We start from the raw sequence: 23,009 nt of genomic DNA on the forward strand, positions 1-23,009 counted from the left end.
AATTCTAAAGTTAATTGTGTTCTATTTTTTTAGGATATGCTCTCTGCCCAAAGAAATCATGCTATTAGGATTAAAAAACTTCCCAAGGGCACGGTTTCATTCCATTCCCATTCAGATCATCGTTTTCTGGGCACTGTAGAAAAAGAAGCCACCTTTTCCAATCCTAAAACTACAAGCCCAAATAAAGGCAAAGACAAGGCAAGTGTTATGTGATCCAGATGGTTTGTATGTCTTTTATATTTGCTTACAGGTTGCAATGCAGTCCACAAAATGAAACACTGTCTCCTCTTTTAAAATTCTTTACACTGCAACTATGATGGTACTGGCCTGTGATTCTAGCACTAGTATGGTGGAGGAAGGAAGATACGGAGTTCAGAGTCATTCTCAGCTATGTAGAGCGTTCAGACAAGCTTAGTTTTTAAAGTGTAATATTAAGATTTCTCTTTTTTTTTCCCCATGTATTCACTTTTTACATCCTTGTAGCCCCTTCCCTCCTCCCCTCCCAGTCTCACCCTCTCTCCTTTCCTCAGAAAAGGGCAGCTCCCTTTCCCATCCACCCCAGCTCATCAAGTTGCATCAGGACTGAACATACCCTCTTCAGTATTAACATTTCTCAGCTTCATTATTTTAACATTTTGCGAGTGGGATGTTTTAGCTTTGTCCTTGCTTCTTCCCAGTATGCCAGATAAATAAAAATATCTCCAGGAATTGCCAAACGAACCTAGGGAGGCAAAACTGCCTCATTTGAGAACCACTTGTCGAAAGCCCTCACCTTTAAGGAGATTAAAGTTTTCCAAATTAGATATATTACATTCACAGATTTGTGCATCCATGTAGTGAAAAGTCTGCAAAGACTATGCAGAAGTTGAGACTTGTACAGAATGATTCCTACAGGATATAAAGTGTTCTATAGACTCAAAGGCATTGGGTTGTTAATAAGCGATACAATGTTTGCCATAAGGACCTGGATTAAAACCCCAGCAACCTCCTTTCTCCCAAACACACAAAACAAGTTTGTGAGAATGCTCTGGCAAAGTAAATAACTGGGAAGGTCTGGAATGGTTCTGTTAAGGTGTTATTTAATATATAGCAATAGAAAGGGGCATTTCTGACCGAAAAGATGTATAGATAAGGTAAGGGAGCAAGGAGGATTTCTTGAGGAAAAATAGCAGGTAACTTGTTTGAAAAGAGTGGACTTTGGTTTGGATTGAGGTAGAACAGCATTGACAATTGCGCTCTAAGTTCAATAGTGAACTTAGATTTTGTTGTGTATTTCAAGATTTTCAGTTGGTAAATGGCATCAGGTATGTACTCTAGGAACATAATGTTATTAACACTAAATGGAGTAGTCGGTTTTAAGATAGCACGAGAGAGTTAACTACCAAGGGTCAGTTGGACTGGTATTGTACTGTGGGCAGGTTTATTTAACTGTAAGACTTCCTAGTAACTATGGAGATAGTTTTGCTAATACAAATAGCCTGTCTGGTAAATTGCTTGTGTTTAATAAATTAATGTATAAATAATCGTAAAAGATATGAATTGAGAAGAAAACAAGTGAACTGATTTTGATTATGTAATAGTAGTGAGATGTAAAGTATAGGAAAGAAAACAGATTAATGATGTGGACATTATCCCCATAGAAATGATTTTTTTTTTTTTTTTTTTTTTTTATGTTAAGCCACAAAATGATGTAATTTAGCTGGGTGTGGTGGCGCACGACTGTAATCCCAGCACTCTGGGCGGCAGAGGCTGGCCTGGTCTACAAAGCAAGTCCAGGACTACACAGGGAAACCCTGCTTAGGAAAAAACACAACACGGTGCAGTTTATGTAGTTACTGGTACAGTGGCATTGCTTGCTATCTGATTATATGTATTGTAGAAATACTAGTATATCATGACCTGTTAAGGGCTTTGATTTGTGCTAGGATTTTTTTGTTTGTTTTTCAAGACAGGGATTCTCTTTGTAGCTTTGTCCTGTAACTCTCTGAAGACCAGGCTGGCCTTGAACTCACAGAGATCCCCTTGCCTCTGCCTCCTAAGTGCTGGGACTAAAGGTGTGTACCACCACTTGGGTTGTGGTAGTTTTTAAACTACATTAATTTCTCACACATTGATAATGGTGACCAAACACTGAGGTAGTGTGGGACTGTAAAAAGGATGTTTCATTGTTACTTTAGGAGTATTAAAGAATGTTCTTTATGAGAAGGTTAATAAGCTTCATGCTGAACAAAATTTTCTCTTGGCTGGCAATGATGTACTCAGCTTACTTTCTAGTAAAACTGTAATGCTCACTGATAGTGGATTTAGGTAGCCCTGAGTGAAAGTAGGCATACCTTTTATTCATGCATCTTTATTATTTATAGAGTCCTAGATTGAATTCCTGTGGCCCTGCCAATTCTTTTTGTTAAGGATTCCTAAGTACTGTAGTGAATTATAGGTCTTTCTTCTCTTTTTTTGTTATAATTTGTTAGTGTTCTTGAGGATATTTAATTGTATTTTGTATTTTCTTTAGGAGGCGGAAGATGGCATTATTGCTTATGATGACTGTGGGGTGAAACTGACTATTGCTTTTCAAGCCAGGGATGTGGAAGGATCTACTTCTCCTCAAATAGGAGATAAGGCAAGATAATTCTACTTATTTGAAGAAAGGTTAAAGGTTTTCATCTTCATCTTAAGCTCTAAAGGATGGTTTAAATTTTGTCAAGTTTAGATTAAAGTATGTGCTATTTTTAGATAGTGGGATGGTGAATACGCCTGTAATTTTAGCAGTCAGTAAGTAAGGTGCCACAACCACTAGATTGTTAAAACACATCCACAAAAAAGCTAAAAGTACTTACTGAAATAGAACCAGTATAGAATACACCAAAGATTTACATTGCCTACTTTTCAGACACCCTTCCTATAAAACAAAGACTACACGTTGAGCGGCAAAACTTAATCATTTATGAATTGAAACATTGAATATTTTTTCATAAAATTTTTATCAAAGTAATTACAAAAGAGATCTGGAGTGGAAAGTGTTCTGGGGGGGGGTGTTGTGTGTCTGGTTCTTAGAGTCACTGAGCTTAGCACAGAAATAACAAATGATGCTAATAATATCCTCCTGTTTTGTAGGTTGAATTTAGTATTAGTGACAAACAGAGGCCTGGACAGCAGATTGCAACTTGTGTGAGACTTTTAGGTCGTAATTCTAACTCCAAAAGGCTCTTGGGTTATGTGGCCACTCTGAAAGATAATTTTGGATTTATTGAAACAGCTAATCATGATAAGGAAATATTTTTCCATTATAGGTAAGGAATGCCTTTTGCGCAGTCTACTATTCATATCATATTCCTTTGCATTTGACTTTTAGTAAGTTTAATAGAGGTTGGTAACTTTTTGGTAATTACTGGTTTTGAGATGCAGTTTTCCTATTTGTATTATGGCAAGATGTATACAGAAGTTAGTTATCTGCCATAAACAAATGCATTTACTTGCCTTTTCATATTTCTTTTTCAATAAAAGAATACTGTTTTATTATAAATATTGGTACAAGAGTGATATGATTTGATATATAGTGTAAAGTTTTTATTTTAATGTCACTTTATTTTCCTTTCCCTTTAGTGAGTTCTCTGGTGATGTTGATAGCCTGGAACTGGGAGACATGGTTGAATACAGCTTGTCCAAAGGCAAAGGCAATAAAGTCAGTGCTGAAAAAGTAAACAAAACTCACTCAGGTAATGAACTGTGATTCCTGTTCATCCTGTGCTTTGGTTTTAAGATAGTAGGTAGAGTGGGTGAGGAAGCTAGGCCATATCTATAACATTTTCACACAGGTACAGATCAACAGTATACCTTGGCTGTTTGTCAGAGATCCATGTTCTTGCCCCTACCATGGCTTTCTGACAGTGTTTTATTAAGTTTTCATGACTTGTGTCATATTTAAGAGATAGCATTTTGAATTTGTTGGGGTAGGGGGAGGTTCATTAAGACAGGGTCTCACTGTGTAACCTTGGCTGTCTGGGAACTGTCTGACCTCAAAGTCAGAATCACTGGCCCTGCCTCCCAAATGTGTGTGCCACCATGCCTGGCTTGCATTTGATTGTGGGGTGAGGTAGGGGTTTTGTCTTCCTGATAAGTTTTAGAAATTACATTAAATGTGTTTTTTAAAAGCACCCTCCTGTTTTCTTTAAATCCCAGAAGAAAATTAAACATTCTACATACAAATACGTCTTAATGGAGTAGGGGAAATAGGTATTCTCCTGGTAGACTACTTTGTAGAATCTTAGGTCTAAATGTAAAAAGTTAAGACAAACTCACTTGTTTAGAATCTTGGTTTTTAGAAGTGGTCTTCTGTGTTGGGGTGAAGCCCAGTGCCTAGCACTAGACAGGTACAGCGCTGGCATCTCCTATTTTACACAGCCTGCAGTTTCTTTTTGGCTTTTTTCATGTTAATTCCCCAAACAGTATTTTACTTAGAGACCTAGAGATAGGACACCTACAACCATCCCATTTTGATTTTACAACTAGGTAAGTACACAATGCACTAGAGATACATTTGCGAAGAAAACAGACAAGTCTTGGTCTTTTATGCTTATTTTTGTAAGGTGGAAAATACAAGTGACAAGAACAAAATTTGTCTGTCAGTCTGTCTATATTTGTTGGGGCAGGTTTTCTCTGTGTAGCCCTGGCTGTTTGGAAGTCACAGAGATCCTCCTGCCTCTACCTCCTGAGTACTGGGAATAAAGGCATGTGCCACCATACCCGTCTCAGAAGACATGTTTAAATATGAGTATTTGTTATACCAAACAGATTGAATGTTTTACCAAACTCTTAATGCCATTTTAGAAGCATTTATGGTCAAGTAATTATTCAAGATAATAGAACTAGCTTCACATTCCCTGTATCACTTTAAAAGTGTTAGGCAGCCAACTAGTTGAGGATGGTGCACATCTATAATTTTAGTACTAAGAAAGCAGGGGAAGACCTTAAATTGTAAGCAAGCTTAAGCTGCATAGTAAGATCAGTTTTGAATATACGTATGAGGAAAAGGGGGGCAGGGAAATGGGATAGAGAGATGATTGGCTGGCTAAAAGCTGCATGTACAGTAATGAATGTTCTTCCAGAGACCTAAGTACCCAGTTCCTACCTCAGGCAGCTCGTAGTTGCGTTAGTGAGCTCCAGCAGCTCTGACCCTTCTTACATTGTGCTAGATACTGCAGTCATTGCAGAAACACAAACCTATAATTAGAAATAAAACCCTTGAAGAGCTAAACAAAAAGTATTCACTTGTGTGCACATTAGGCTTGTATTTTTTTACTGTAATCTGTTAGAGTTTGGGATTAGTGATTAAGAATTTTGTGCATTTGTCTTGTAGTGAATGGTATTACTGAGGAAGCTAATCCCACCATCTACTCTGGTAAAGTCATTCGTCCTCTGAGAGGTGTTGATCCAACACAGATTGAGTACCAAGGAATGATTGAGATTGTGGAGGAGGGTGAGTACATCTCTGGCCCTGAGATCTTTTGTGCCGTCTGATGGGCACTTCACACAGCTTTATCATCCGCATTTGCTTTCAGGTTTCATAGGAACTCCCTTTCTTCCCGGGCTTAGACTTTACTTTTATACTCCTTGAAAATGACGTCAGCCTGGATCAGACTGAGCAGATGACTGCTGTGCTCAATGTTTAAATGTTGAATGATGATAATCAAACTTCTTTTTAAAATCCAAATTCACTAGTCATTTCTAATAGTGGGCATTCTATTTCATTAATATTTCACTTCCTGAAGCACCTGGGCACCTGGGGATCCTTCAGGTCTTGGCACTATTTTTTAACTTTATAAATTCTGCCCATCTTCAAACAGAGTTTTGGTATTCATTTTTTTTCCAATAGCCACTACCCAGAAAGGCCACTTTGTTTGATATGCGTGTCTCAGATAAGTATAATAAAAATAGTAGGGAATGCTGGGTAACTAGGAGAGCAGGCTTTAAACAGTGGTGGAGTAGGTGAGACCGTCCACTCAGATGACTTGTCTCATGAAGAAAAGAAATTCTTGTATCGTCTCAAAATCAGAAACAGTGTAAAGTAGGGGAGAACAGTTCATCTGTAGAACGAAAAGAACCTTGACAGGTGGTGTTTTTTACATGGGAGTCTTGGAAATTCTGTTTTGCATAAAACTCCACTACTGTTCCTCTTCCACTATCATTACCCTCTAAATAGGAATTGACTTTATGACCCACTTATGCGCTTGTCAGAACAAAGGATATATGGGATACTAACTAACTTGTGCCATCAGTTGTCTTTTTTTGAGACACAGCTTTTCTGTGTAGCCTTGGCTGTCCTGGACTCTTTGTAGACCAGACTGACCTCAAACTCAAAGAGATCAGCCTGCCTCTGCCTCCCTGAATGTTGGGATTAAAGGCATGTGCCACCACCATCCAGCATCCGTAGTATTTTAACATTCCTCTTGTTAATCCACTGCCCACCTGACCCCATCCACTTAACATGCTTCTTCAGTACTGCTGTAGGACTAGAACAAAGCAAGGAAAACCCTTCTGGGACTAGACACACATCACATTTTCTTGTTTGGTTGTATGCACATCTTTTATTTGGAAACATTATAACTCGGTAGGTTTGGATACCACTTTCTGCCTGTATAACTTTAGGCAATATAAACTAATATTATATATTAGTTTATAGTTTCTTCATCTTAAAAAAAAAGGTAGTAGTATTCCTCAGAAGAGTTGATCAAAATCATGAATCATAGAAATGTTTAATATATAATGGCTATACCTCTTCAAAAATTAGTCTGCTGGAATTATTTCAAACATTGTGTCCTACATGTTTTAGGTGCTGAAAATGAAAATTTTACCCTTTGATTATGAGGTGGCTTACTAAGCATTTCCAGCTCTAAACCTTATTAATTCATTAGCTTTGTCTGGATGCTGAGTCAGTGGGCAAGCCACTAATTACATATCTTTTGTATTGGTCTCTAGATTACTTTTTCATGTTGCATTGCAGAAAGGGGGTTGGGGTGGAGCAAATGAGAAGAAAACCTGTCTTAATAGCCTTGATCTCTGTGAGAGAGGGTATCTTGATCATAAGAAATCCTGTGATGTCAGATTATCTGCATTACTTTGCCCTTGCCTTTCTAGTTTGCCACCTGGTCATTATTTTTGGCTGGTTGGTTCATAATTTATTTTAGAAGTTAGTCGCTTGAGCTGTTGTGGTTTGTTTTTGTTTTATCCTTTTGCTTCCATATTAATCCTTAGCACTTAAGATTCATGTTAAGTTTTAAGGCAAAACTTTTTTTGAGTTTAAAAAAGTTACGAAGTAACAAAATGCATTTTTCACATGTATATTTAGACTTTGTACCATTTTGTTTACAGGGGATATGAAAGGTGAAGTGTATCCATTTGGCATAGTTGGGATGGCCAACAAAGGGGATTGCCTACAGAAAGGGGAGAGTGTCAAGTTCCAGTTGTGTGTACTTGGCCAAAATGCACAAACTATGGCCTACAACATCACACCCCTTCGTAGGGCCACTGTGGAGTGTGTGAAAGATCAGGTAATTAAATGCTATATCTCTGTATCTATCCTCTGATATGTTAGCAAAGGAAACTCACTGAGCCAATATTTCTGTGGAGTTTTTTGTTTTGTTTTTTTTTAGACAGGGTTTTTACTGTGTTGCTTTAACTGGCCTGGGACTCACCTCCTGAGTATTGGGATTTAAACCTCCATACCTGGCTCAGACAATTTTTATTTAGACTATTGCTTAAGGAGGAAGGTGAAAGGAAAAAGTGACAACATTAGCAAGAGAAATATAAGTGTGATTATTAATAATTACTATCATGAAGTAGAAACTGTCTCTTAGTTGTGCTTAAAATGAATGGCAGTCATCTCAAAGGTGCGACTTTCCTGATGAATTGTGACCCAGCAGAATTTAACTCATCAGTATTAATGCCAGGTTTGTAAGTCCTTTTAGGGTTACCATTATCTCTCAAGATGAAGTATTTCTTTTCTGTGGTATGTCTTCTCCATTGTAAATTTTGGTTTTGTGTGTGTTATCTCTTTTTCCAGTTTGGCTTTATTAACTATGAAGTAGGAGACAGCAAGAAACTCTTTTTCCATGTGAAAGAAGTTCAGGATGGCATTGAGCTTCAAGCAGGAGATGAGGTGGAATTCTCAGTGATTCTTAATCAGCGCACTGGGAAATGCAGTGCCTGTAATGTTTGGCGAGTCTGGTGAGTTTATATTTGTTTATTGTGGTTGGATTAGTTATTACCCTAATGGGTGTATTCTGTGCCATGCCAGATTCCTTTCCTTTTCCACTCTTGTCTATTTGAGTTAATTAGGTACTATTTTCCACTTCTATCTCTATCTAGTTTTGTCTTTTACTGCTAATCATTGGTTTATTTGAGACAGGTTTCAGTTTTATATTCATAACTTGTCTTGAGCTTGCTGCCATAGGCCACCATATCTGTTTTTCTACCTCTAGTATTTATTGTCTGACTTTGAGTCTCATACACCAGACCTGTGAGACACTTGAGTACTGTGATGTGTTAGCAATGTGTGTGCTCGATCTTAAATGTTAAAAGGTTATATGATCCTTGTTTGTAAGAAATTTACCTTATTGGCTCTTTTTTTTGTTTGTTTGTTTTTTTTTTTGTTTTTCCCCTGTCAGGTCACTTTTAGACCTTGTGCTGCTTAAATGTCTGAAATTTATACCTTAGTCATTCTGAAATATGCGGGTTTTTTTTATCTCAACATTGTTCCCTTAAAAGATAGGAATCTATAAGTGTTCATATTTGGCTTTTAGAAGTTTTTGCTTGTTTGTTTTTTATTTTTTAACGTCTATTAACTTGTTTTATATGTCTTTGGAATTAGTTTCTCTGCAGACAACTAGAGTTGACCCTAAGGTCAACGATTATCCACAAGTCCTATCCAGTTGAAACTCTTAAGCTGGGAAAAGTGTGTGTGTGTGTATATATATATACACACACACACACAGGTATATATGTATATACAAACTTGTCTGTCTTGTTTGGCTAGCTAAGGTGAGGCAAGAGTCCTCCTCATTGAAAGTGAGTCATTTGGGTAGGAAACCTGCTTGCCACCTTCTCAGCAATTGATGATTCTCACTTTCACTTACAGTGAAGGCCCCAAAGCTGTTGCAGCTCCTCGACCTGATCGGTTGGTCAATCGCTTGAAGAATATCACCCTGGACGATGCCAGTGCTCCCCGTCTCATGGTTCTTCGTCAGCCAAGGGGACCAGATAACTCAATGGTATGATTCCATTGGGGGTTTGAGAGAAGTCAGCTGATAATCTATCTCATTTGACCTTAAAGAACTTGGTGAAGCAAGGACTGCTTATCACTGGGTTCCCTAACACATTCAGAGCCTGAGTAAGATGCTTTCTAAAAGAAGCACTTTTCCTTTCCGTTTTGAGACAGGGTCTCATATGTAGAACAACTCCCCACTCTTGTTTCTTTTTGCCATGGTAAGACAACAAGTGTGTGCTGTCACACAAAGAAGCACATCTTGCCTTCAGACCTGTTTTATAATTTTCTTACTCTTAGAGAGAATTGATAGTAGATGGGACAAAAACATACTTACAGAGTTTACTTTAGAGGTGTATATTGTGATTGTCATAAACTTAGATCGTTTTATTTCTTCACAGGGATTTGGTGCAGAAAGAAAGATCCGTCAAGCTGGTGTCATCGACTAACCACATCCACAAAGCACATCATTAATCCACTATGGTCAACTTGGGGGGATTCTGGTGAAGGGTTCTGAATATCTTTCTCTTCATCCCTCCCAAAAATCTGGAATACTTCTATTGAGCTATTACACCAGTTTTAACACCTTCCTCGTGTTATGTTTAAAAAAAAAATAAATAAATTTAAGAAACCATTTTAAAATTATGCACAGTTGCAGCCTGGAAAACTTAAGGTGGCGCCTTATAGTATCAATTTAGGAGCTTTATTTGGTGCATTTAACGCAACTGGTAATTGCAAATTCCACTTGGCCTGTGTAAGTGAACAGTACACTCTTACCTTTGTTGGCCCTATGAAATTCTGCACTCTAGTCAGTATATACTCTACCTTCATTACTTAGCACTCAGCCGCACTCTTTTCCTTTTCTTTCCTGTTCATTATGCTTTAATTCTGAGGACCATATGAAGGTAGAATATATTACCTTTAAAAAATGGCAAAAGTTTATATAGCAAACGATTTTCTTAAGTTGATGGCCAAATGTTAAAATGTTATTTTCATATCATTTGTAATCTTGTCACAATCCACTTAACGAAGTTTGATTACATTTCAGTGAAAATTACCTTCCAGAGTAGGTTCCCCCCCCCCCCCCCCCCGGGATGGGGGTAAATAACTTTACTACAATTAGTATGTATGGTGCAGAATTTCATGCAAATGAAGTGTGCCAGCAGTATGATAATTTAAACGTATTTAAACAAAAGACAAATGCACAAAATTGCTGCTGCTTAGATCACTGCAGCTTCTAGGACCCAGTTTCTTTTACTGATTTAAAAACAAAACGAAAAAAAAATAATAAAAAAGTTGTGCCTGAAATGAATCCTGTTTTTTTTTTTTTTTTTGTTTTTAATACATAGCCCCCTGGTTCTAGTGCTCTGTTGAATACAGACACTTGATCCTTGGTGTCAACTTTGTATCACGGGAACGGAATTGGGCCCCACACAGGGTCCCTCTGGCAAGTGGAGTGAAGGCTTTTTGTCTAAAGATGACAAGGGTCGGCTCAGGGGTTGTGGGGGAGGGCGCTTTCATCTTCCCCGTTGTCATTTGACGTTTTGAACTCTGGGTAAAGAGGCCGTTTATCTTTGTAAACACAAAACATTTTTGCGTTCTCCGGTTTTATGTTAATGGCGAAAGAATGGAAGCGAATAAAGTTTTACTGATTTTTGAGACACTAGCAACCAGCGCTTTCATTATTGAAACCGTGGTGGGAGGGGCGGGACTGGGTGCGGCCGCCGCAAGACTCCTAGGTCACGGGCCCACGTGGCCGGGGCGGGGACTCAGTCGCCCTGGGCGCCTACTGATTACGTAGCGGGTGGGGCCGGAAGTGCCGCTCCCGGGTGGGGGCTGTTCATGGCGGTTTCAGGGTCCCCAACAGTTTCTCAAGTTGAGATCCAAAAGCCTCCCGAAGCGGGGTCATCGGAGCTTGAGGTAAGGCTTCCGCCTGCCAGGCGTCGGGCTTCGTAGCGTGTGGACGCCCGGTGGGTCCGGAAGACGCAGAGGCTCGGCGAGGTGGAGACAAAGGCCTGGGTGGGGGACTCTGGCTGTCCGTAGCTGTCCGTCGGGGGATCTTCGGAGCCGGAAAGGGGAGTATCGGGAAGTGGTCGTGCCCGGCGGACCCCAGAGCTTGGATTTGCAGGAGGAATAGAAAGGGGGGTTCCTTCCCATTTGGTTGAGAGCGGGACCGAGTACAATTGAAAAATAGTCGTGGATCTTTAATCCAAGAATCTGTGGTCCGCACTCACCTGCAAGTATTTTTGTGTTTCTGGGTCATTTTGAGAACTTAGTGGAAGGCCACGTGTATCGAACGGATGCCTATGAAACTGATTTAATTAACTATAGAAGCCCTTGAAGTACTGTAGGTTTGGCTTACCAGTTTAGTCATAATTGCTGCTTTCCCACAGGTTCTTGCTGGTGTGAAATGACTGAGTACAAACTGGTGGTGGTTGGAGCAGGTGGTGTTGGGAAAAGTGCTTTGACAATCCAGCTAATCCAGAACCACTTTGTGGATGAATATGATCCCACCATAGAGGTGAGGCCCAATCCACTGCCTGGTCCTATATCCTCACTTTTGGCTTCCAATATCTGCTCTTTAATAGTTCTGTAAACTTGCAAATGCAGTGCTGAGTTTTTCCAGCTCTCCATATGTTGCAGCTCTTAAATAGAAACATAGGTCACAGGGAAAAAGATTGTAGGAGAGCATATAATGGAGATAGAGAGCTCCAAGCTCTGGGTAGTCTTCAATTTTCATTCTTGATTTAGTTCAGACTGAGTTGGGGTAGAAACTCGTTGAGATTTAGAGTCATTGTGCCTAGAAATTCCATCTCTGCAATTTAGTTATGGAATATTTAGGAAAGCCCAAGTCTTCATGATCTCAGTTTTCTTCATAATGTTAAATTTCTATCACCTTACCGGGCTTAATGGTGCAGGTGTGTGTAAGTCCATCATTCAAGAGGTTGAGGGGAAGAGGTTCCAAGTTCAAGGTTTGCCTTAACTACATACTGAGACCCTGTTTCCAAAATACCAAAAAAATTTTTTCATGTATAAATCTGTTCGACCACACGGGAGTGTTAGACAAATTTGAATGTTTTCACAGGTTTGTTTTAATATATTCATGAAATTATATAAGCAGATTTCAAATGTCACATATAAGGCCCTCCAAATGTAGAATATTAAATAATAAAAGTAAAATTATGGCCATAAATCCATGTTAGAACTACCTGGGGTTTGTTATTTTTCTTAATGGTTTGTTTTTTTCTTGCTTTTTAGACAGGGTCTCGGTGTGCTGGCCTGACACTTGCTTTGTAAACCAGGCTGGCCTTGAACTCACAGATAACAGTCTACCTGCTTCTGTCTCTCCTGTATGTTTGCATGAGTGTGTCTGTGTGGCTGTGTGTGTCCTCACATACATATATATGTGTGTAATTGTGTTTCTAGCAGTTTGAGGGCAAGTCACATAGTCTTATTTATCCTGGGTAATTACATTCTTCTGGTTTTAAATAAAGATTGAACTTAACCACCACCATCATCTGCTCATCCTTTCACATTCTCAGGATTCTTACCGAAAACAAGTGGTAATTGATGGTGAGACCTGTCTGTTGGACATACTGGACACAGCTGGACAAGAGGAGTACAGTGCCATGAGAGACCAGTACATGAGGACAGGAGAAGGATTCCTCTGCGTGTTTGCTATCAATAATAGCAAATCGTTTGCAGATATTAATCTTTACAGGTACTGGGAATATTATTTTCTGAAAGAAAAACTTTACATGTGCTCTGAAGCTTTGTTAAAGTATGTGGACTTAGGAAACATAAAACTTTAAAAAAATTTTTTATAATATTATTTGGTGGAGGTGGGGACACGTGTTGTGTGCCATGGCAGTCAAAGGACAGCTAATTTAAAGTTCTTTCCTTAGGCCCTGGGGATCTTGGCTTCGCAATAGGTGCCTTTACCCAGTGAGCTGTCTCGCTGCCACCTACAGACCTTTTTATTATAGGAAATGGTACAGTTGGGTTGTACGATGGTGATGATTGGAGACTAACATCTGGAGCCATGGCTTAGTGGTAAAGCACTTGCTTAGCATGTGTGAGGCCCCAGGTTCAGCCCCCATATTAAAAAGGAAGAAAAGGGAACCTGGTGATCACTGGAAGTAAATGCTAATACTTCCTATGCATGTCTTACTGTTACTGCACTGCTGATAAATGCAGCATGCTACTAGGTAACAGTTAAGATGATAGCAAAGCCAAAGAACACGGAGCAGCCTTTACTCATAGAACTGTAAAGTTGCAAAGCTAGGTGGACCCTAAGAATTCTAGTGTGACATTCTTTATTCGTTTTACATTTTTGAGACAGGATATTCCTGTGTATCCCAGATTAGCCTCAAATTTACAATCCTCCTGCCTCAGTCTCCTGAGTGCTAGCATTATCGGTGCATGCCAACACACCCAGCCACTATTCTTATTTTACAGTCATAGAGTTCAGAAGTGGTTTGTTGGATTTTCAGAGTTGTGATTCTCTGTCCAACCTTGGCTGTCCTGGAATTCACTCTGTAGACCAGGCTAGCCTTGAAATCATAGATATCTACCTGCCTCTGCCTCTCCTGGGATTAAAGGCATGAACCACCATTACCCAGTGATATTATTCTTTAGTAGCAGAGTTAGACTTCTAAAACTCCAGGCCTTTCTCTTAGAGCAATATTCTGTCTTTAGGCCCTGTCAGTGTAGAAACCTGGCTTTGTTACCGATCAGCTAAGTGACTTTAGGAAAAAATCCTAAATCTGTATGTCTCAGTTTTTTTTTTATTTATTATAAGAATACCTCCTTTAGGGCTGGAGAGATGGCCTAGGGATTAAGAGCACTGGCTACTGTTTCAGAGGACTTAGGTTCAACTACCAGCACCCACATGGGGTCCCAGGTCTATCTGGCACCCTCCTCTCGCCTCCCTGAGTACCAGGCACACATGTGTAGATACACGTGCAGCGAAGACACTCAGAAAATAAGTATCTTTAAAAAAAGAATACCTCCCTCATAAAGTTGCAAAGAGTAAACAAATGAATAAATAAATACTCAGAACAGTGCTTGGCCTATAATACATACTTTGTAAGCCTGCCTACACCCTAACTTTGGGCTTTCCATACTTCCTCAGAGTTTGGTGTTCTTTGTTGGGGTAATGAAACCTTAAAATCAGTTTACACTTGGATCCCAAAGGATGACTTTATCTCTTACTGAGCACTTATTTAAAGTGTCTTGTAAAAATGCATAGTGGGAGCAGAGCATGTTGGCCCACACCTTTCTCCCTGTACTCAGGTGGCAGAAAAGGGCAGATCTCTGACTTTGAGGCCAGCCTGGTCTACAGAGTTAGTTTCAGGACAGTCAAGGCTACAAAGAGAAACCTGTTTCAAGAAAACAGTTTTTTAAAAATTAGCCCGGCATAGCTGTAATTACATGTCTGCAATCCCAGCACTCAAGGAGGCAAAGGCAGGCAGGCAGATCTCTCAGTTCAAGGTGAGCCTGGTCTACAAAGTGAGTCTAGGACAGGCAGAGCTACACAGAGAAACCTTGTCTTGAAAAAGCAAGAAGAAAAGAAGAAAGAAAGGAAAGAAAAAGAAAGGAAAAAAAATGTATAGTGAGGCCAGTAAGATGGCTCAGTTGGTAAGGGCACTTGCCACTAAACTTAATGACTGAGTTCAGTCCTGGCACCCCAGAAGATGAAAAGAAAGACCCATCCTCTGAACCTCACAGATGCTTTAGGGCATGTATGTAGTCTAGCAAAATAATAATAATTTTTAGAAATAGGTGAAAAGGTAACTAAGTTATCGGTGAGCTTATTCCATATCCCTGTGAAACCCCAGTGACATTCATCAGGCACACTATAGACATGATTGTGTGCAGAAAACAAATCACTTGCTCAGAAGAGGTACACTGACACTGGGAAGAAATTGCATCTGGTCCTCACAGAAGGTTTAGTAATGTAAGGAACAGTGGTAACCCAGCAAGGATATGCTTCAGGTGTTTAAGCTGCTTTACAATGTCCCTTAACATAGGCAACTACCCTGGACATTGGTGATACTGAGGCAGGAGGATTGAGAGTTCAAGGCTAACCTGGTCTAGATGTTGATCTATATAGTAAGATCCTGGGTTTTTGGTTTTTTTTTTTTTTTATTTGTTTTATTTTATTTTGTTGGGGGGAAGGGGTGGAAAGCAAAAGTTTCTGACATTACACTAAAGCAGTTCTGTAGCTAGCCAGAAGGACGCAGTTGAGGTATGTGACTGAAATCCAAGGACAGAGTCTAAAATACTGCTGTGTAGTGTAGTAGCCGTGCCCAGATGTGGTTGTTGGACATTTACATCAAACAGAAAAATTAGTTCCTTGGCCACAGAAGCAACCGAAAGGGCTCAGTAGCAGACTAGTGACTGCCATGTTAGAGTCCAGTTTTTATAATCACAAAAAGTTCTTTGTCAAGAGAGTCTGAGGCAGGAACTTTCAGAATGTACTGGGTGCTATACTGTGTGACAGTCAGGGAAAAAAGCTCATTGACGGCACGGTGGCTCACACCTTTAATCTTGGCACTCAAGAGGCAGAAATAGGCAGATCTCTTTGAGTTGAAGGACAGCCAAGGCTACAAGATACAGCCTATCTCTCTCTCTCTTTTTTTTTTTTTTAGATCTATTTTTGATAGTTCCATATCTGTGCACATGCATGCATGCACACACATTTATTAAGAGCAATTCTAGAATTTTCTTAGTGTTACATATCTTGGCTTCCAGCTATAATTTTCTTTGAGGAGCACCAAAATTTACTGGAAGATAATCCATTTTTAAGAGTACCACCCATCTTAAAAATGGATTTTCTTCCATTAAATATTGTTGTTAGCAAAGGGACGTTCAAAAGTTATTTAGGGGCCAGCAAGATAGCCCAGTGGGTAAAGGCCACTGCAGCCAAGCCTGACAACCTGAGTTTGATTTTCTGGGACCCATAAGGTGGAAGGAGAAAACCAGCTTCCCCAGGGTTTTCCACATGCATGCCATGGCACATATACACACACAAATAAGATGCAAGTTAAATTTTTAAGTCATTTAGAATCCGTCAGCTCTGCTTTTTATACTTCTAAACTTAATCGAAAGTACTGTTTGTAGTTTCTGATTACACCCAGAGCCAAGCTCCTTAGAAAATCTAGGAGCCTAAATGAGGATGTGTGTCAGCTTACAAGAGCCAGCGATTTCTAGGAAGGGAACTGGTACCTACAGCCTGGATATGGCTGCTCCACAAAGTCTGTAGTTGATGAGTGCTCTGAACGTGAGCTGAGTAAAAGGACTTTGTAAATTTTATCACTTTCTATTGCCCTACTAGTTTTTTCTTCTGAGAAAGCTTATTTTTCTTAGGATCTGCTACTCTGTTCTCTGTTCTAGGGAGCAGATTAAGCGGGTGAAAGACTCTGATGATGTTCCGATGGTGCTGGTGGGGAACAAGTGTGACCTGCCAACAAGGACAGTTGACACAAAGCAAGCCCATGAGTTGGCCAAAAGTTACGGAATCCCATTCATTGAAACCTCAGCCAAGACCAGACAGGTATGCAAGTGCCAGGCTTTGTTTAAGGCAAAGATGTTTGATTGGTCAAGTGTAGAGATGTAGTAGTTTTCTGTAAAGGTTTCTAAATAGTGGTTTTTGTTTGATTTTGGTTTAATGTTAGTCTTCTCCTCACCCCCCACAAAAAAAAAAAAAAAAAATCTGCTGTGGGCTTTTTTTTTTTTTTTTTTTTTTTTCCTTTGTTTTTTTCAAAACAGGGTTTTTCTCTGTATAGCCCTGGCTGTCCTGAAACTCACTCTGTAGACCAGGCTGGCCTCAGACTCACAAAGTTCCCCTTGCCTCTGCCTCCTGAGTACAGAGATTACAGGTGTGTGTCATGCCTGCTTTACTGTGGGTTTTGTTTGTGTATTTGTTTTTTAAGACAGGCTTTCTCTGTGTAGCCTTGGCTTTCCTGGACTCACTTTGTAGACCAGGCTGGCCTAGAACTCACAGAGATCTACCTGCTTCTGCCTCCCTGAGCTCTGGGATTACAGGTGTGCACCACTACTCCTGGCTTACTGTGGGATTTTTATTTCTGGCTTAACAGGAAAAAAAAAAAAAAAAGTCCTTCTAGTGAAGCATGAATCCTTTTTCCATCAGCACTCCCCACTAAGGGTTCACTGTTGTGCCCCCACCTTTTCTCTTAATGTTGTTCTTTGTTTTGCAAAAACATGCCATTTATCAGCCCATCAGTGTGTGTGTAGGAATGCTGGATCAGTATCTTCTTCGTAAATCACCCTGACTTACCAGCTATTGATGTAATATTACATCCACACAGGGAGAACTTACAACTTTGACTGTGTCCTTTGCTTTATTTGTTTTTTATTTGTTTGTTTTTATCCTTTTTTTTTTTTTTTTTTTTTAACTAGGGTGTGGAAGATGCCTTTTACACACTAGTAAGGGAGATACGCCAGTACCGAATGAAGAAGCTCAACAGCAATGATGATGGCACTCAAGGTTGTATGGGGTTGCCCTGTGTGGTGATGTAATAAAGGTGAGTGTGTGCTCTCACATTAGAACTATATCTTTACCATTAGGCTAAATGGTACTCAGATACTACTGTCTTTTGCAATTTAAATGAGAGTTTTTATGTGTTTGTAACAGAAAATAATACTTCTAGAGCTTGAGACATAGCTCAGTGGCTAGGAATACTTACTGTTCTTCCAGAGGACATCATTCATTTCCAAGTATCCATGTTATGTTAGGTGTCTCATAGCCACCTGTGACTCCAGTGCCCATCTCTGGCCTCCACAGGCACCATTATACTTGTCTGTCTATCTGTCTCTCTCTCACACACACACACACACAAATACTAAAAAATAATTACTCTTACAGCACTTTCAAAGAGTGCTAAGAGCTAATTTATTCTTTCAGCATTTATTCTACAGATAGGTTACTATTTAGTATTAGAAATTTGAGACCTCTATGTCCCATGTTTGTGGAATGGACAAGAGTTTGAAGATTCGCAATATAGAATCTTAAATGATACTGTGTTCTTTTCCTGTAGACTATTTGAAAGTTCTGTCATCAGAAAAGAGCCACTTTCAAGGTAGGACAGGTTTGAAATGGCTTGACTCACAGTGAATTTGCCATTGTTTCTTATACCTCCCATCTCTGTTTCAGCTGCACTGATGCCCTGGTTCTGACATCCCTGGAGGAGACGTGTCCCTGCCGCTCTCTGCATCTCAGAGGAGCTACTGCTTCCTGCTTCTCTGACTCCGTAGATGAGCACAGCCATCTAACCTGAAACCTCTTCAGAATAACTACCTCCTCACTCGGCTGTCCAACCAGAGAAATGCACCTGTCACTCCCTAGTAGTTTTCTGACCTGGATTCTCTCCCTAGAAACAAACACACCTGCCAGCTGGCTTTGTCCTCTGAAAGCAGTTTACACTCCGATACAGAGAACCAAACTGTAGACATGCAATTCTCTCTCTCTCTCTCTCTCTCTCTCTCTCTCTTTTTTGTTTGTTTGTTTTGTTTTGTTTTGTTTTGTTTTTAGAGACAGGGTTTCTCTTTGTAGCCTTGGCTGTTCTGGACTTGCTTTGTAGACCAGGCTGGCCTCGAACTCACAGAGATCCTCCTGCTTCTGTCTCCCTGAGTGCTGGGATTACAGGCCTGTGCCACTGTGCCCAGCTACATGCAAATCTGTTGACAACAGTTTCTTGTCTAAGGTAGTAACTGCTGGTGATCTCTCCCCAACCCCCACTATCCCGCATTGAACTTGGCCTTGTTAGTTCTGGGGGAGATGTCATAAATTCATTTTGCTGATTGGTTGAATATTGCTGATTATGATCAGCTATATTCTATAAACTGGCATCTACTCTGTTTTCATAAATGCAAACATGAATACTGACTTGAGTCCATCCAAGTCTTCTCAACTGCATGAAATTAAATCCAACTTTGACAACAAAAAGTGCCTTTCTCCTATAAGTGGTCTGTAGGCTTCCCTTACAGTTTGTAAGTGGAATAGTTGTTTCAAGAACCATGATATTGGAAAGTGACTGAGCCATCTACCTTTGAGGGAAAGGTGTATTTACCTGATGGCAGATGCTATGTCTGTGTACATGAAGATAGTTTCCCTGTCTGGGGTTCTCCTAGGAGAAAGATGGAACTGAAACAATTATGAGTAATTTCACTTAATTTTTATCTCATACTTTCTGGTAGTTTACTGCCTATAAATACTTGTAATTTCTTCTAGCTTACTGATAATTTAATAGTTAATGAACTTCCATTATAATCAAATTTGGGTCATACCAGCAATTGGTATGATTGGGTCTCCCATCTGTAGTTAGTCAAATACTGTAAAAATCGGCATGTCGTTATTACTTTATAGCTGTGATCAATGATTCATCAAACCTCAAATATAGTTTACTAGCAGACAGATTATATCTTTGCTGCATAGTTTCTTCATGGCGCATATATATATATATATATATATATATAAAATATGTGGAGAGAGAGTTGTCCTCAGTCCCCTTTTCACTATTCCACTTCTCTTATCCCATAGCAGTTCAAGCATCTACAGAGGCTTGAATAATTATCTCAGCTGCATAAACCATGGTGCTAAAGGACCAGGGTCATGGTTTCAAAACTTGAACAAGCCATTTAACATCACAGACAAAAATTCATCCATATTTGCTCTCTGCCTGTTATTCCTACTCACAGATTTTTGCCTGACGCCTGCTGTTAGCGCTATAAGGATAAAAGTTAGTGCGGTCCTATAGCAGGACTGGAAATACTTGGTGTGCTATGGGGTAAGCTTTAGAAGTCTTTTTGTTTTCCGACCTTTATTTTTAGCCACATGGAACCTAAAGCGACAGTTCATACCTCCATCTCTCTCCCCCGTCAGATAAATGTTCTTTAATCTATGTAGCTTTTTAGAAGTATTTAAAACATGTTGAGAAGTTAGGCTGCCAACTAACAAAAGCTTGTGCATTTTTCAAATCAAGAGGTGTCCTTTGCTACTTGAGAAAAGAATATAAAACGCCATTAATTGTTGGCATGTAGAGGCTTAGTATTTCCATTTCTGGTAATTCATTGGTGGCCTTTGTTTTTCGTGCTTAAACTTAGGATATAACTTAGCTCAGTAAATTAATGAAAACCTAAATTTGGATATCTTGATTAAAAAAAAAAAAAAACAAAACTAATTCCAAAATGGCCACTTTCTCTTCTGATCTTGTAATGCATAAAAACCTGAGATCTTTTGGGTTCTTTCATTTATGACAGTACCTTGCTGTATAGTCCTGGTTGGCCTCAAACTCACAACACTCTCCCTGCATTAGCCTCCCAAGTGCTAGATTTACAGGCATGTTCTACCACACCTTGCTGATTATTTTTTATTGTTAAGCAAATTCCCCATCACCTTCAAACTACTTCAGAAGAGGGAAGAAATAGACTGTGCTCCTCAGTGCTGATGGGATCATTCCCATGGGGCCTGCATTCCTCTACAAACTGCTGCCTTGTAGAACATTGCTCAGTCAACTTCCTAAGCTGCTGAGGCCAACACTTGGTCTTGTTCTGTTTTAATGTATCTCTGTCACTGGTGATATGTATCTAAAATGTCTGTTAAACGTAGTGTCCAGTTGGGGAGAAAGTTACTCCTCTTGACCTCTTTTGACCATATGCCATATATAGACTATAGACATACGTTTGTGTATGTCTATAGTTGGTTTCCAGTATGTTCTAAGCACAGAAGTATACGAATGGAGCCTTGTGACAGGACCTTGCTGTCAGGCTTCAGATGCTCTTAGTAGCATAAGTCCCACGGCGTACGGGTTTGGGCACAACAGTGGCAAATTTAAAAGCTGAGTAAGTCCAGTTGATGTGGTATCAAAATGGTTTTGGAGTGTGTGATTACTAAAGATAGTTCTGGTTTACCTCAAATTCGTAAGGCCTCTCTTCCCGAATTTAAGTGCCTGGCCAGCTGTCACAGACTAACATGTTCCTGTAAGGCAGTTGTTTGAAGCTTTGTTCACACATTGGAGAGTATGAAGTGTTGTGTTTTAGAGTTCTGATGCCGAAGCTTGTAAACCTGTGAAATGCTGTGTGATCTGGTATTCAGAGTGTGTGCGCTGGTGTTCCCGTAGGAGTGCCATGTGTAAGGTGGCACCTGTAGAATCGGCCTTTAAACTGCTGTGAACTTTTTCATGACTTGAACATGAATATAGACAAAAAAAAAAAAACTTTATAAGGACAGTTGTTTGTTTTCCCCATTCCAGAATGTGTGAGCTCAGTCCCATCTTCCTTTGTATTTAGTTATAAACTCTCAAGCTGGCAGCTATGAGCAAGGATCAGAAAATGGTGCATTCCACCTCCTGTAATTATCTCTGCTAATTGCGAGAAACATAGTTAATGATGGAAACCATTTTGCCTGGGTGGTTTCTATTAAAAAGAGAGCTAATAATTGTTTAACATTAGTTTTTATTTTGCTGTTTCTTTAAGCTGATGTGCCACAAAATTATTTTAAGGTATTCGTTTTTTATAAGAATTGTTTTAAGAGTGTTCTCATGAGATTAGTTATATATATATTTTTTAAAATACAGCTGGTTTTTAAAAGTCTGAGTACTGCACTAAGCAAATATTTGAACTCTGGAGAGACGGGAGATGGTAGGCGTTGTATGACTTTTGTATTTCCATGCCGTCAAATATAGGTCAGATCAGAATGTCAGCTGTGCAATCCTGCTGTTTAAATGAGAACTGTTGGCCTTGGTGGCCCTAGGTGAAAGGACTGACATTTTAGGTTGACTGTTTTATTGTAAATTAATCCATTCTAACTTTTAAAAACTTGATTGACTGTTTTCCTTGTTAAATAATTTTAAAAAATAAAAAACTGGAAGTTCTTTGCTTAACTGTATTTTCCACACTGTCTTAGGGTTTCATTGCTGTGATGAGACACCATGACCACAGCAGCTCTTACAAGGGAAAACATCTGGTTGGGGCTGGCTGACAGTTCAGAGGTCAGGTCTCTTGTCGTGGTGAGAAGCGTGGTGATGTACAGACAGACATGGTGCTGGAGGAGCTGAGATTCTACCTCATGACACAAAGGCAGTGGAAGGAGACTGCTACCTTACGCCTATCTTGAGCCTGTGAGGCCCAAAGCCTGCCTCCACAATGTCAGTTCCTCCATAAGACCACCCCTCCTAATCATGCCACTCCCTGTGGGCCAAGCATTCAAACACCTGAATCTGTGGAGGCCATTCTGTTCAAACCACCACACCCAACAAGGTCCTTTATAGGAAATATATATTAATTTCAGATGTTGATGTTCCATTTGGACAATGTTGGGGAGGCTTGAATTCCTCATTTCTCCTCAGCACAGTAAGCGGCCTCCTCAGCCCTTCACTGAGGTTTCTCTTTACGTGGTTTGTTACTCCAGGGCCCGTTGGGTTAAAGGGAGCATTCCTCTCTGAGTAGTGTGATGAAGCTGACAGGGTCTTGCTCTACCCTGCCAGAACATGAATCTTTCCTGGACCTCACAGCCATACTCCATTACCCTCTCTGGGGTCCCTTGTCTGGTTGTATCAGTAACACAGTTACCTAATGGCTCAACATGGGAGAGCAGTGTGGCAGCTTGGTACTGTGTGTACTGTGTGAGCTGTCAAGCTCTTAATGTGCCCACTTCAAGGTTGACTTTATGCGTGCACATGTATGACTGTCTAGGAAAAAACAGTATGCAAACCGTTAAAGTTTGTTG

General features: G+C 39.8%; 2 protein-coding genes across 4 annotated transcripts in view; both read left to right on the forward strand.

The window, feature by feature from the left end:
- The window catches only part of Csde1 (cold shock domain containing E1), a 37,028-nt gene extending 26,103 nt beyond the window's left edge, over nt 1-10,925 (forward strand). For both annotated transcript variants that reach the window (XM_055628575.1, XM_055628584.1), the window contains 9 exons: nt 34-198; nt 2,513-2,620; nt 3,115-3,290; nt 3,604-3,716; nt 5,357-5,476; nt 7,369-7,547; nt 8,060-8,223; nt 9,134-9,266; nt 9,661-10,925. In XM_055628575.1, coding sequence (XP_055484550.1) covers nt 34-198; nt 2,513-2,620; nt 3,115-3,290; nt 3,604-3,716; nt 5,357-5,476; nt 7,369-7,547; nt 8,060-8,223; nt 9,134-9,266; nt 9,661-9,708 — 1,206 coding nt within the window. In that variant the 3' untranslated portion in view covers nt 9,709-10,925. The remainder of the gene's footprint in view (nt 1-33; nt 199-2,512; nt 2,621-3,114; nt 3,291-3,603; nt 3,717-5,356; nt 5,477-7,368; nt 7,548-8,059; nt 8,224-9,133; nt 9,267-9,660) is intronic.
- Nucleotides 10,926-11,076: 151 nt separating this feature from the next.
- Nras (NRAS proto-oncogene, GTPase) lies at nt 11,077-22,169 on the forward strand. Of its 2 annotated transcripts, XM_055628597.1 has the most exons (7): nt 11,077-11,179; nt 11,653-11,780; nt 12,802-12,980; nt 16,658-16,817; nt 17,684-17,808; nt 18,322-18,363; nt 18,438-22,169. In XM_055628597.1, exons 2-5 carry the CDS (start codon nt 11,670-11,672, stop codon nt 17,801-17,803), a joined length of 570 nt encoding a protein of 189 aa, XP_055484572.1. In that variant the 5' UTR covers nt 11,077-11,179; nt 11,653-11,669; the 3' UTR covers nt 17,804-17,808; nt 18,322-18,363; nt 18,438-22,169. The 2 variants fall into 2 exon arrangements, with proteins under 2 accessions (XP_055484572.1, XP_055484580.1); XM_055628605.1 differs by lacking the exon at nt 18,322-18,363.
- The last annotated feature ends 840 nt before the right edge of the window (nt 22,170-23,009 follow it).

This window comes from Psammomys obesus, unplaced genomic scaffold (assembly GCF_907164565.1).
Source record: "Psammomys obesus unplaced genomic scaffold, mPsaObe1.curated_primary_1811, whole genome shotgun sequence".
Classification (NCBI taxonomy): Eukaryota; Metazoa; Chordata; class Mammalia; order Rodentia; family Muridae; genus Psammomys; species Psammomys obesus.